The sequence below is a fragment of the Bubalus bubalis genome, chromosome 11, assembly GCF_019923935.1.
Source record: "Bubalus bubalis isolate 160015118507 breed Murrah chromosome 11, NDDB_SH_1, whole genome shotgun sequence".
Taxonomy (NCBI): Eukaryota; Metazoa; Chordata; class Mammalia; order Artiodactyla; family Bovidae; genus Bubalus; species Bubalus bubalis.
The window spans coordinates 77,502,115-77,514,804 of NC_059167.1; the positions used below are offsets into that span (position 1 = coordinate 77,502,115).

Here is a 12,690-nt window from a genome sequence, read left to right on the forward strand (position 1 = left end):
GCAAGGAGATCCAACCAGTCCATTCTAAAGGAGATCAGTCCTGGGTGTTCTTTGGAAGGACTGATGCTAAAGCTGAAACTCCAGTACTTTGGCTACCTCATGCGAAGAGTTGACTCATTGGAAAAGACCCTGATGCTGGGAGGGATTGGGGGCAGGAGGAGAAGAGGACGACAGAGGATGAGATGTCTAGATGGCATCACTGACTCGATGGACATGAGTTTGAGTGAATTCCGGGAGTTGGTGATGGACAGGGAGGCCTGGTGTGCTGCAGTTCATGGGGATGCAAAGAGTCGGACATGACTGAGCCACTGAACTGAACTGAGTCACTAAGTAATCCATGAGAAAGTATTTTGAGTCCATATAAATATTCTTCATCAGATTTCACCTAATAATTTTGGTATTCATTTATGTGGATTTTTTTGCCTGAATCAAATGACAAGATGTTTGCAAAATATATTGCAAATTTGAAAATGAATCAATAGAAATGATAGAACTGCTAAATACAGAAATTTATGAGGAAAAGAGATGGGTTGAAAGCAGATTAGACAGAACTAAAATGAGAATTGGTGAAAATATCCAGAATAAAACGAGAGACTACAAGATGGAAAATACTACAGAGGAGAAGAGAGAGAAAATGAGGTCTAAGCTGCACTTGGGTTTCCCTGGGAGCTCAGTGGTGAAGAACTCACCTACAAAAGAGGAGACGTGGATTAAATCCCTGGGTGGGGAAGATCCCCTGGAGGAGGGCATGGCAACCCTCTCCAGTATTCTCGCCTGGTGAATCCCTGAAAGAAGAGCCTGGCAGGCTAAATCCATAGGGTTACAAAGAGTCAGACATGACTGAAGTGACTGAGCATGCGTGCATGCAAGCTATACTTAAATGGAAAAGAGAAAGAAGGGGGGAACAAAGGCAATAAAGTGGTGATGACTTGGAGTTTTCCAGAATTCATAAAAGGTATTAATATTCAATGAAATGAAACTCAAGCAGGATAAGTAAAAATCAAAATCTAGACATATCAGAGTAAGATTGTGGAAAATAAAATCAAAGAGTAAATACCAAAAGTATCCATTTAAAAGAAAAACAGCCATGGGTGCACTGTTGGTAAGAAGGACAATGACATCAAGAATGACAACCATAGTCCCACTTCTTATATTTCTCATAACATTTGCCTTTATATTTAGGTGCTCCTATTTGTATTTAGGTGCATAAAATGAAAGTGAGGTCTCTCAGTTATGGCTGACTCTTTTCAACCCTATGGACTGTAGCCTACCAGGCTCCTCTGTCCATGGGATTTTCCAGGCAAGAGTACTGGAGTGAGTTGCCATTCCTTCTCCAGGGGATCTTCCCGACCCAGGGATTGAACCTGGGTCTACCGCATAGCAGAAAGACACTTCACCACCTGAGCCACATAGCATTACAATTGTTATATCTTCTTGGATTGATCACTTAATCATTATGTAGTTAATCTTTGTCTCTTGTAACACTCCTTATTTTAAAATTTATTTTGTCTGATGTGAGTATTGCTGCTCCAGCTTCCTTTTGTTTGTTTGTTTTAATATTTATTCATTTGGCTGCAGTGGATCTCAGTTGTAGCATGCCGGATCTTTAGTTGCAGCACTCGAACTCTTAGTTTCAACATGTAGGATCTAGGTCCCCGACTAGACTGAACTCAGGCCTCTTCATTGGGAGCACAGAGTCTTAACCACTGGACCACCAGGGAAGTCCCAACTCCAGCTTTCGATTGATTTCCATTTCCATGGAATACCTTTTTCCATTCTGATGGAAAGATATTGGAATGGAAAGACACACTCCATTCCAATCTGTATGTGTGTCTCTAGATCTGAAGTGGGTCTCTTGTAGGCAGCATATATATGGGTCTTATTTTTGTATACATTCAGTCTTTTGGTTGGAGCCTTTAATCTATTTACTCTTTAAGTAATTGATTTGTAGTTATTGCTATTTTGTTCATTATTTGGGGGTTTTATAGCCTTTTTTTTCTTTTTTTTTTGTTCTCTTCTTCTGTGATTGAATTAATATATTTACTGTTATGTTTGGATTTCTTTTTCTTTCTTGTGCTTCTATCTATTATAGATTTTTGATTTGTGGTTACAATGAGATTTTTGTATAGTAATTTGTGTGTGTGATTGTTTTAAGTTGCTCATCTCTTAATTTCAAATATATTTGTTCTCTCCTCCTCTTACAATTACTGTTTTTGATATCATATTTTATGTCTAATTGTTTTATATATCCCTTAACTGCTTTGTTGTTCAGTTGCTAAGTTGTGTCTGACTCTCTGCAACCCATGGATTGCAGCACACCAAGCTTCCCTGTCCTTCACTATCTCCTGGAGTTTGCTCAAACTCATGTCCATTGAGTTGGTGATGCCATCCAACCATCTCATCCTCTGTCACCCTCTTCTCCTCCTGCTCTCAATCTTTCCCAGCATCAGGGTCTTTTCCAATGAATCTTGATTTCCTTTAGGATTGGCTGGTTTGATCTCCTTGCTATGCAAGGGGCTCTCAGGAATCTTCTCCAGCACCACAGTTCGAAAGCACCAATTCTTCGGTGCTCAGCCTTCTTTATGGTCCAACTCTCACATCCATACATGACTACTGGAAAAATCATAGCTTTGATTAGACAGACCTTTGTTAGCAAAGTGATGTCTCTGCTTTTTAATATGCTGTCTAGGTTTGTCATAGGTTTTCTTCCAAGGAGCAAGTGTCTTTTAATTTCATGGCTGCAGTCATCATCTGCAATGATTTTGGAACCCAAGAAAATAAAATCTGCCATTCTTTCTTTCTTTTTTTTTTTTTTTTTTGCCATCTATTTGCCATGAAGTGATAGGGCTGGATGTCATGATCTTCATTTTTTAAATGTTGAATTTTAAGCCAGCTTTTTCATTCTCCTCTTTTACCTTCATCAAGAGAGTGTTTAGTTCCTCTTTACTTTCTGCCATTAGGGTGGTATCATCTGTATATCTGAGGTTGTTGATATTTGTTGTGGCAATTTTGATTCCAGCTTGCGATTCACCCAGCCTGGCATTGCGCATGATGTACTCTGAATATAAGTTAAATAAGCAGGGTGACAATATCAGTCTTGACGTATTCCTTTCCCAATTGTGTGTATATATGATTTTACTACTTCTGTCTTTTAACCTTCCTACTGGTTTTGTGTATGGATGATTTCCTAACTTTACTGTGTATGTTTTCCTTTTACTGATGGATGAGTTTTTCTTTTCATGATTTTCATGTTTCTAGTTGTGGTCTTTTCTTTTTCACTTAAATAAATTTCTTTAATCTTTCCTGTAAAGCTGGTTTGGTGGCACTGAACTCTTTTAGCTTTTGCTTATCTATAAAGCTTTTGATCTTTCCATCAAATCTGAATGAGAGCCTTGCTGGATAAAACATTCATAGTTATATGTTTTTCTCATTTGTCACTTTAAATATATCATGTCACTCTCTTCTGGCCTGTAGAGTTTCTGTTGAAAAGTCAACTGATAGCCTTATGGAACTTTTTTTGTATGTTATTTGTTGCTTTTCCCTTGCTGTTTTTATATTCTCTCTTTATCTTAAATTTTTCTCATTTTAATTACTCTCTATCTTGGTGTGTTTCTCTTTGGGTTCATCCTATGTAGAACTCTGTGTTTCCTGGTGCTGGGTGACTATTTGCTTTTCCAAGCTAGGGAAATTGGCAGCTCTTGTTATTTCAGATATGTTCTCTGCCCCTTTGTCAGGCTCTTCTTCTGAAAGTGAAAGTGAAAGTCCCTCAGTGGTGTCTGACTCTTTGCAATCCCATGGACTATACAGTCCATGGAATTCTCCAGGCCAGAATACTGGAGTGGTTAGCCTTTCCCTTCTCCAGGGGATCGTCCCAACCCAGGGATCAAACCAAGGTCTCCCACTCTTCTTCTGGGGCCCTTGTAAGGCAAATATTAGTGTGCTTGGTGTTGTCCCAGAGGTCTCTATAAATGTCCTTATTTCTTTTCAATGTTTTTTCTTGCTTCTGTTCAGTATCAGTGATTTCCACTACTGTAGCTCACTGATCCATTCCTAGGTATCGTTTAGTCTACTGTTTATCCTTCTAGTATATTTTTCATTTCAGTCATTGTAGTCTTCATCTCTGAGGGATGGTTCTTTACATAAATTCTCAGTCTACATTCATCCTCCTCCCAGGTTCTTTGATCATCTTTACAAGCACTACCTAGAATTTCTTTTCGTGTAGATTGCTGTTGCCCACTTCACTAACTACTTCTTCTGGGGTTTTATCTTGTTCCTTTGTCTGAAACATGTTCCGCTGTTGCCTCATTTTGCCCATGTTGCTATGTCTTGTAAGTTGGCTATTCCCTATTTCCCAACCTTGGAGAAATGGCCTTTTGCAGTAGACACTGTATGCATCCCAGCAGCACACTCCCCTCTTGTCACTCAAGTTACATGCTCTAGGGGTTCCCCCTATGAGGGCTGCATGAGTCCTTCTGTTGTGGTGGGCTGGCTATGTGGGCAGTCTGGTGAGCTTGTTTGGCTCCTGGTCCACCTGCTTGCCCGGCCCTGCCTTTTGTGGAGGCTGCTGGTACCAGTTGGCAAGACCGAGTCACAGGGCGGCTGATTGTGGAACCCCAGAGGTCTTCAGGGCTACTGCTTGGCATAATCAGGGTCCATAAGACTCCAGGGCTATAGCTTACTCATTGGTGGGTGAAGTCAGACTCTGGGGTTCGTGCTGGCCTACGGGCAGGCAGAGCTAGATCCTGGAGTCTTGTTGCAAGGCTTGGGTGTCCCAGAGCTGGTGTTAGATCACTGGTGGAGTGGGCCAGTTTCTGACGCAGTTGTGTGTGGGGTCCCGGGTGTCCCAAAGCTCGTGGGCATGGCTGAGGCCCAGTCAATCCCATCTCCCGGTTGGGCCTACTGGGTGATGGTGGTTTGCTTGTGTATGATGTCTGCCCCCTGCTGAGTAAGGCTGGTCCAGAGGCTAGAGCAGGCTCTCCAGAGGGGTGGGCCATGTCCAGAGTTGACTGTGGGCTCATGGAGTCCTGAGTCAGCCTGTCTGCTAATGGGTGGGGCTGTCTCCCCACCCAGTTAGTTGCTTGGCCTGAGGCACCCCAGCACTGGCACCCACAGGCCACTGGGCCAGCGTAGGGCTTGGTCCTGAGGCTCCTAAGTAGAGGGAGGATTCCACAGTGGTGCTTGCCAGCAGCGGTGTCTAGGTGGTAGAAGGAGCTCCCCAAAATGGTTGCTGTCAGTGTCCATGTCCCAGGGTAAGCTGCACTTGCCTACTGTCTCTCTAGGAGATTCCTCGAGATCAGGAGGTGGGATTCCTATCAAGCTCCTCTCAATTTATTGCTTCCTCCATGAGTCCTCCAGCATATGAGATTTTGTGTGCACACTTTAAAATGAAGTCTCTATTTCCCAGTCCCCTGGGATTCCTGAAAGTAAATTTGTCTGGCCTTCAAAGTCAGATGCTCTGGGGGGTGAATTTTTCCAGTGCAGGTCCCCCAGGCTGAGGAACCCAATGTGTGGCTCAGATCTCCCTCTCCTCTGGGAGAACCTCTGCCGTTGTAATTATTCCCCAGTTTGTGGGTCGCCCACCAGAGGGTATGGGACTTGAGTGTATCACAAGTCCAACCCCTACCCATCTTGTTGTGGTTCCTTCTTTATAGCTTTAATTGAATTTTCTTTCTAGAAGGTTCTGGTTTTTTCCCTGATAGTTGTTCTGCCATAAGTTGTGATTTTGGTGTGTTTGTGAGAGGAGATGAGCTCAGGGTCTTTCTGTTTCACCATCTTGGTTGATCTCCCACAGTGCTTTTTTTCAAAGATTCACATAGAAACTTCAGTACAGTAATCCCTATGTAATTCAGCCCCAGATTCAAGTGTTTTAGGCTTGATTTTTATTAGAGAAGCTTTAAGAAATGATTGCAAACATCCCTGGTTATACTGCAGCTCTGTAGCCCCAGGATCTAGGGTTTACACTGGGGGTAATTCAAGCCCTCACACACAGAAGGTTCATCCTGTCATCCATGAGGACTTTCTTACCAAGAGCAATGTGTCGGCCTCTGATTGATGATCAAAGCAGAAGAGAGATCCTTTCGATAGGTTTTTTTAAGGTAAAAATTTTCCAATGTCAGCCTCTGGAGGAAGCATTTCAGGTGTCTCAAAGTTACATACAGCAACTTGACACTTTTATCCAGAAGCTCATTTTCTGTGAGGTTCAAAAATGCCAGTGAGTGCTTGGTTTCAAAGGGAGGAGGAGAGACGAACTCATTGATGAATGGTGTCAGAACAAGATACCAGCATGAGACAGTACAGATTACATTTTGGGTGTCTCAAGGCCTCACACAATGCGGAAAGAACATCATTTTGGTCGTTTTCTTTGAAGGCCAGATGTGTTGCCTTCTTATGCATTGCTACTTATAGCCACCAAAAGTGAGGCAGAAGTTTCAATAAGCATCAGCTGAGGAAATAACTTTGAGAATCACTTTCTGCACATGACAGGTAGAAGAGCCTAATTTCTCATAAAGAATCCTTACCAGTGAAGTACTAAGAAATCTCTGATGTCCAGAAATACTAGATTCTTGTTTGAGCCAAACATGGAACAAAGATCCATCCAGACAGGAAGCAATTATTGATCATTCTTGGACTCTTAATATCTGGTTTTGATACATTTTCATTTCCCAGAAATATCCCCTTTTGTAACTATAGCAAACCTTTCTGAAAGGTGCTTGAGGCAGAACAATTTAAGTTCACGGTACCCATTTTATTTTTCAAATATTGGGATATCTCCATATCATAGACCATTGCAGCCTTCACAAGCTGCTCTTCCTGAGATTTGTAAAGATAGTGCAAAACCACCTTTATGTTCATCATTGAGGAAAAGGGTTTATTCTTTTCAGACTATGTTTTGTATTTCAGTAAGTCCCATTTGACCTCTAATTGACATTTGGCAGTCAAAAATTCTCTCTGACCTCCTGACTCTCTTTTCATTAGAGAGGCTGAATAAGTATGTTGCTTGGGTCAGTAGGGAGTTCTTTAGTCTTTTTTCCTCAAAAAGTAGCTTCTGCACATCCTCAGTGTCCTACCTGAGTCTATCCCTGTCTTCCTCCTTCTCACTCTCCAAAATGTTGGATATAATGACAAGAAACTGCCAGCTACTGAGGTGGATGACGAAGTAGCAGCCCTCACAGTCTGTGCCCCTCTGAAGGGTATCCCCATCCAGGAAAGGACAAAGATCAGACTCTTTTGACCAAGACCTCCTGAGGGCTTCTCCTGCAAATACAGATGTGTGCATCCACATGACCCCAGCACTAGGAGAAACAGAGCCTTCATTAGAGCTTGGAGAGTTGCCAGGCACCTGCAGGAACTGGTTGCACATAAAACACAAGAACAGCAATGTGGTAGTTTGGCAAGCCAGGGCTGGCTCTTTCCTCTTCCTCATCTCAGTTTCAGACTAGTGCAGACAATCCAGCACTCCTGTTTAACATTGTAGTGGAGGTTTTAATTATTGCAATAAGAAAAAAAATACTGCAAAAAGCAAGAAAAAAAGTCGTACAGATGGGAAAGGAAGAAGTAGTGTTACCTTTATTTGCAATCAACATGATCCTCTATTTAGAAAATCATAAGAAACCAAAAAAAATTTTTGAACAACTGAAGCTAGGAGCAAGTGAACAAGGTTGCAATATGTAAATCAATATTTCAAAATTAATTGTATTTCCATATTTTATAAATGAACAATCTTAAATGAAGGAAACAGTTACATTCACACTATCATCTAAACTTTAAAGAGGTTTAGAAATAAGTTTAATGAAAGAAAGGTAAGTCCTATATACTGAAATCTACAAAAGTTTTTAAGAGAAGGAAAATTCAAATAAATGAAATGTACCATGTTTATGGATTGGACCACTCAAAATTATAAAATTTATGCAGTACTACCCAAATTTTATATAGAAAAGCAAAGAATCTACCCGAAACAATTTAGTAAAAGAAAAAAATTGAAATTTTTGTACTATTTTATTTCAAAGCTTACTATGAAGCTGCAGCAATTCAGACAGTGTTACACTGTCAATGTTAGCACAAAGATAGATTTATATATCAGTGGAACAGAATTGCTAATCCAGAAATAGATCCTTACATTTATTGAAAATTGATTTTCCACAAAGGTTTCAACGTCATTCAGTAGGGAAATCTAATCTTTCCAATAAATGGCTCTGGGACAATCTTATCCACATACAGAAAAAAAGAGAGAACTTAGACAAGACTCCGTAAAACTTCTGTGGTTAATCGCTCAGTCGCGTCTGACTCTGCAACCCCATGGACTGCAGTCTGCCAGGCTTCTCTGTCCATGGGGATTCTCCAGGTGAGAATACTGGAGTGGGTGGCCATGGCCTCCTCCAGGGGATCTTCCCAACCCAGGGATCAAACCCAGGTCTCCCACATTGCAGATCACAGACAAAACATTCTCTGACCTGAATTGTACCAATGTTTTCTTAGGTCAGTCTCCCAAAGCAATAGAATCAAAAACAAAAATAAACAAATGGGGCCTAATCAAACTTTACAAGTTTGTGCACAACAAAGGAAACCATAAACAAAATGAAAAGAAAACTAGAGAGAGAAAATATTTGCAAACAATGTGACCGACAAGGGCTTAATTTCCAAAGATACAAACAGCTTCTACAACTCAACAACAAGAAAAAATAAAACACCCAATAAAAAAATGGGCAGAAGACCTAAATAGACATTGCCCCAAAGAAGACATACAGATGGCCAATAGACACATGGAAAGATACTCAACATCACTAATTATCAGAGAAATGCAAATCAAAACTACAATGAGGTACCACTTTGCACAGGTCAGAATGGCCATTATTAAGAAGTGTACCAATAATAAATGTTGGAGGGTGTGTGGAGATACTCTTACAGTGCTGATAGGAATGTAAATTGGTATAGCCATTATGGAACACAGTATGGAGCTGCCTCAAAAAACTAAAAATAGAGCTACCATTTGATCCTGCAATCCCACTCCTCAGCATATATCTGGAAAAATCATACTTTGAAAAGATATGTGCACCCCAGTGTTCACTGAAGCAGTATTTACAGTAGCCAAGACATGGAAGCAATCTAAATATCCAATGATAGATACACAGATTAAAAAGATGAGGTAATGGAATATTGCTCAGCCATAAAAAGAATGAAATAATGGCATTAGCAACAACATGGATGGATTTAGAGATTATCCTACTAAGTGAAGTAATTCAAACACAGAAAGACATAGAATATGATATCACTTATATGTGGAATCTAAAAAATTATACAAATAAAGTTATTTAACTTATTTATTTACAAAACAGAAATAGACTCACAGATCTAGAAAACAGATTTATGGTTACCAAAGGGGAAAGGTGGAGGGGAGGGATAAATTAGAAGTTTGGGATTAACATGTATACACTACTGTATATAAAATAGATAATCAACAAGGACCTATTGTATAGCATAGGAAACTCTACTCAATACTCTGTAATAACCTCTATGGGAAAAGAATCTGAAAAAGAATAAATATATGTATGTGTACAACTAAATCATTTTGCTGTATACCTGAAACTAACACAGCATTGTAAGTCAACTATAATCTAATATAAAATGAAAATTTTAAAATAAGTAAATAAAAATGCCTACCTTAAAAAAAGTTTTAGGAGTATCAAGATCACATTGTAAGAAAGAGCATGTGGGATGAGAGATACTGTTTGATGCCAGTCTTTGTAAAATACAATCTGCTGCATCCTGATTATGTTGTTTTTCCTTGCTTAGTAATTTTCTTCAGTCCCTGAAAGGACAAATTTTCTCTCTACCTACTATCTACCTTCCTTCCTTTTCTATTTTTCAGAAGTGAACCTTGTGTGTTTGGTAATCTTCTGAAGAAGTGAAACTTTAAAAAAGAGGGTTTGATTCTTAGTAACTACAGCCAAAATCTAGGTACTCAGAATTAGTACCTAGACAGTAAATTGAAGATGTAGGTACTAAGTCTTTTCTGGGATAGACAGCATGCTCCAAAACGGCTCTGTAACTCTATGTCTCTTCGCTGACAGATAAAGAATTCTGTGAACAAGCTTCTGAAGGCAGTGAAGCGCAAACGACAGACAGCGATGAGATAGTAACACCTGTATCTCAGAAGTGTCCTAAGGCAGTAAGTACACGGGGGTAACCACTGTGCATGAGCCAAGATTGTAGGTAATGCCAGTGTGCTTAATGGCCGTGTGTGCGAAGTTCAAATCCCGTTGTAATGAACCAGATGGGAAACTCAAATTATTTAGTTAAATTTGCATTGTGATTGAATGGAGGTTTGTTGATACAGGCAGATGAAAGGATCATTTTCTTGATTTGGCACTAATATAAATGAGGACTGACTTCAACACTTGTCTCTCCTCTTTGGATCCCTTACCTACTTCCTTCATTGTAAATTGTGATTTACCCAGCCTGTGACACCCCTTTCTTTAAATCTACCTTAAGAGAGCAGGTTTACTTTGGGAGGTGGAGGCTGGAAGAAAGGAAAGGATTCTTTCTGGGAGGGCTCAGAGAGATCATTCAGTTTTTGAAGGTTTTTATTCAACCTTTAAAACCTGTAATTACAATTATATATTAAGCATTTTGGCCTCAAATCTCTTTTGAAACTAATTGAGGCTGTGCGCGCACACACACACACACACACGAATAAATATTCACAGGTATATTCACAGTCATTTTATTGGAATATTGTGAAGTTATAGATTAGACAGAAGACAATCACTCTAGCTGCTAGAATGTTCCCTTGTACATTTGTAGGCAGTCAATAAGTATTTGTTGAGTGAGTGACTGAATGAAAGATTAAAATCTAATTGAGAATTATGAACCTCATTAGAAACAATAAAGGAGAGCATAGGGCTATCTAGAATCAAGTGGTAGATTATGTGATATAACTCTAAGGTTTGTGAGAATTCCAAACAGGAAAATTACTGTTGCTTTTGTAGAGATCAGAAAACTCTTCCTTGAAAGTCAGCAATCGTACTGAGGTTTTATAGAAAAATGAAGGATATTGGAGTGGGGAGAAACAATTTGAGTGCAGTAGACTCAGGCTGTTAATATGGCAAATACTGCTGCTGCTAAGTCGCTTCAGTCGTGTCCGACTCTGTGCGACCCCAGAGACTGCAGCCCACCAGGCTCCCCCGTCCCTGGGGTTCTCCAGGCAAGAACACTGAAGTAGGTTGCCATTTCCTTCTCCAATGCATAAAAGTGAAAAGTGAAAGTGAAGTGGCTCAGTCGTGTCCGACTCCTAGCGACCCCATGGACTGCAGCCCACCAGGCTACTCCGTCCATGGGATTTAAGTTTATTTTCTGAACTTTTATCTGTCATATCTTTTTTAGACACTGTGTAACTAGTATCTTGAGTAATGTTTGTAAAACAAATCAGAGCCATAGAATTAGAACTAGACCATAACACCTTAGCTATCATAAGGTGAAGAAGACCAGGTGATATGTCCAGCATTGTAGCAGTAGTTAATGAAAGAGGTGGAACTTGAGTCGTTTTCTAAACTGTGTACCTCTCAGATCAACCCAAAAAGCAGTCAGCTAATCAGCAAATTTGGAACCACAAGTCAGAGAGATGACATTAAAAATATTACCCTAGGACTTCCCTTGTGGTCCAGTGGTTAGGAACCCACCTGCCAGGGCAGGGGAGATGGGTTCGATCCCTGGTCCGGGAAGATTCCACATGCTGCAGAGCAGCTAAGCCCATGTACCACAACTATTGAAGTCCATGCACCTAGAGCCTGTGCTCCTCAACAGGAGAAACCTCTGCGATGAGAAGCTGCTCACCGCAACGAAGAGTAGCCCATGCTCTTCACAACTAGAGAAAACCCACACACAGCAATGAAGACCCAGTGCAGTCAAAAATAAAAATGAATAATTAAAATAAAAATTACTCTAAATTAAATACTCTTAAATGAGGTCTGTTAGAAAACCTTTATATACATAAAAATGTTACTTGATAAACTAAACATGAAATCTGATCATATTTAGTAAGAATTAGTGTTATTATCAAGTTAAACTTAAAACACAGACACATGTATATTTGATACCAGAAAAGCTTTATCCAAAGTCTAGGTTTGGTAGTTCCCTGGTGGCCTCATGGTTAGGATTCCATGCTTTTACTGCCATGGCTTGGGTTCAATCCCTGGTGGGGAAACTGAGATTCCACAAGCTACATGGTGCAGCCAAAAGAAAAAAAAGTCCAGGCTCTTGTTCAACTCATCCATAAGAATTTGGATGGGTAACACAAAACACAAAGGGGAAAAAAAAAACCCCACACAACTACACCAAGGGTGAGGATTAAAGAGAACAAAGGGGCAGGGGAAAATTTCTTAGTGGCCCAGTGGTTAGGATTAGCATTTTCACTGTTGTGGCCCAGATTCAATCTCTGATCAGGGAACTAAGACCTCACAAGCTGTGCAGCATGGCCTGAATAAATAAATACAATTTGTTTAAAATAAAAAATAAGCAGTTTATTGAGGCAGAAGTGAAAGTTACACACTCAGAGTGCAGGCCTCCTCACAAGTGAGGGACATGCCACAAGGTTTTTTGATCCCCCTTTTATCCTATTTTTAGCCCTTTGAATGGATGGGAGTATTTATGATTAGGTGTGGAATATTCATTGAGGGGAGGGTTGAAGTATGGCCT

General features: G+C 40.2%; 1 protein-coding gene across 9 annotated transcripts in view; it reads left to right on the top strand.

The window, feature by feature from the left end:
* RPGRIP1 (RPGR interacting protein 1) overlaps positions 1–12,690 on the top strand; it is a 74,697-nt gene that overhangs the window by 48,159 nt on the left and 13,848 nt on the right. For all 9 annotated transcript variants that reach the window (XM_044925270.2, XM_044925267.2, XM_044925266.2 and 6 more), the window contains one exon: positions 10,068–10,165. In XM_044925270.2, coding sequence (XP_044781205.2) covers positions 10,068–10,165 — 98 coding nt within the window. The remainder of the gene's footprint in view (positions 1–10,067; positions 10,166–12,690) is intronic.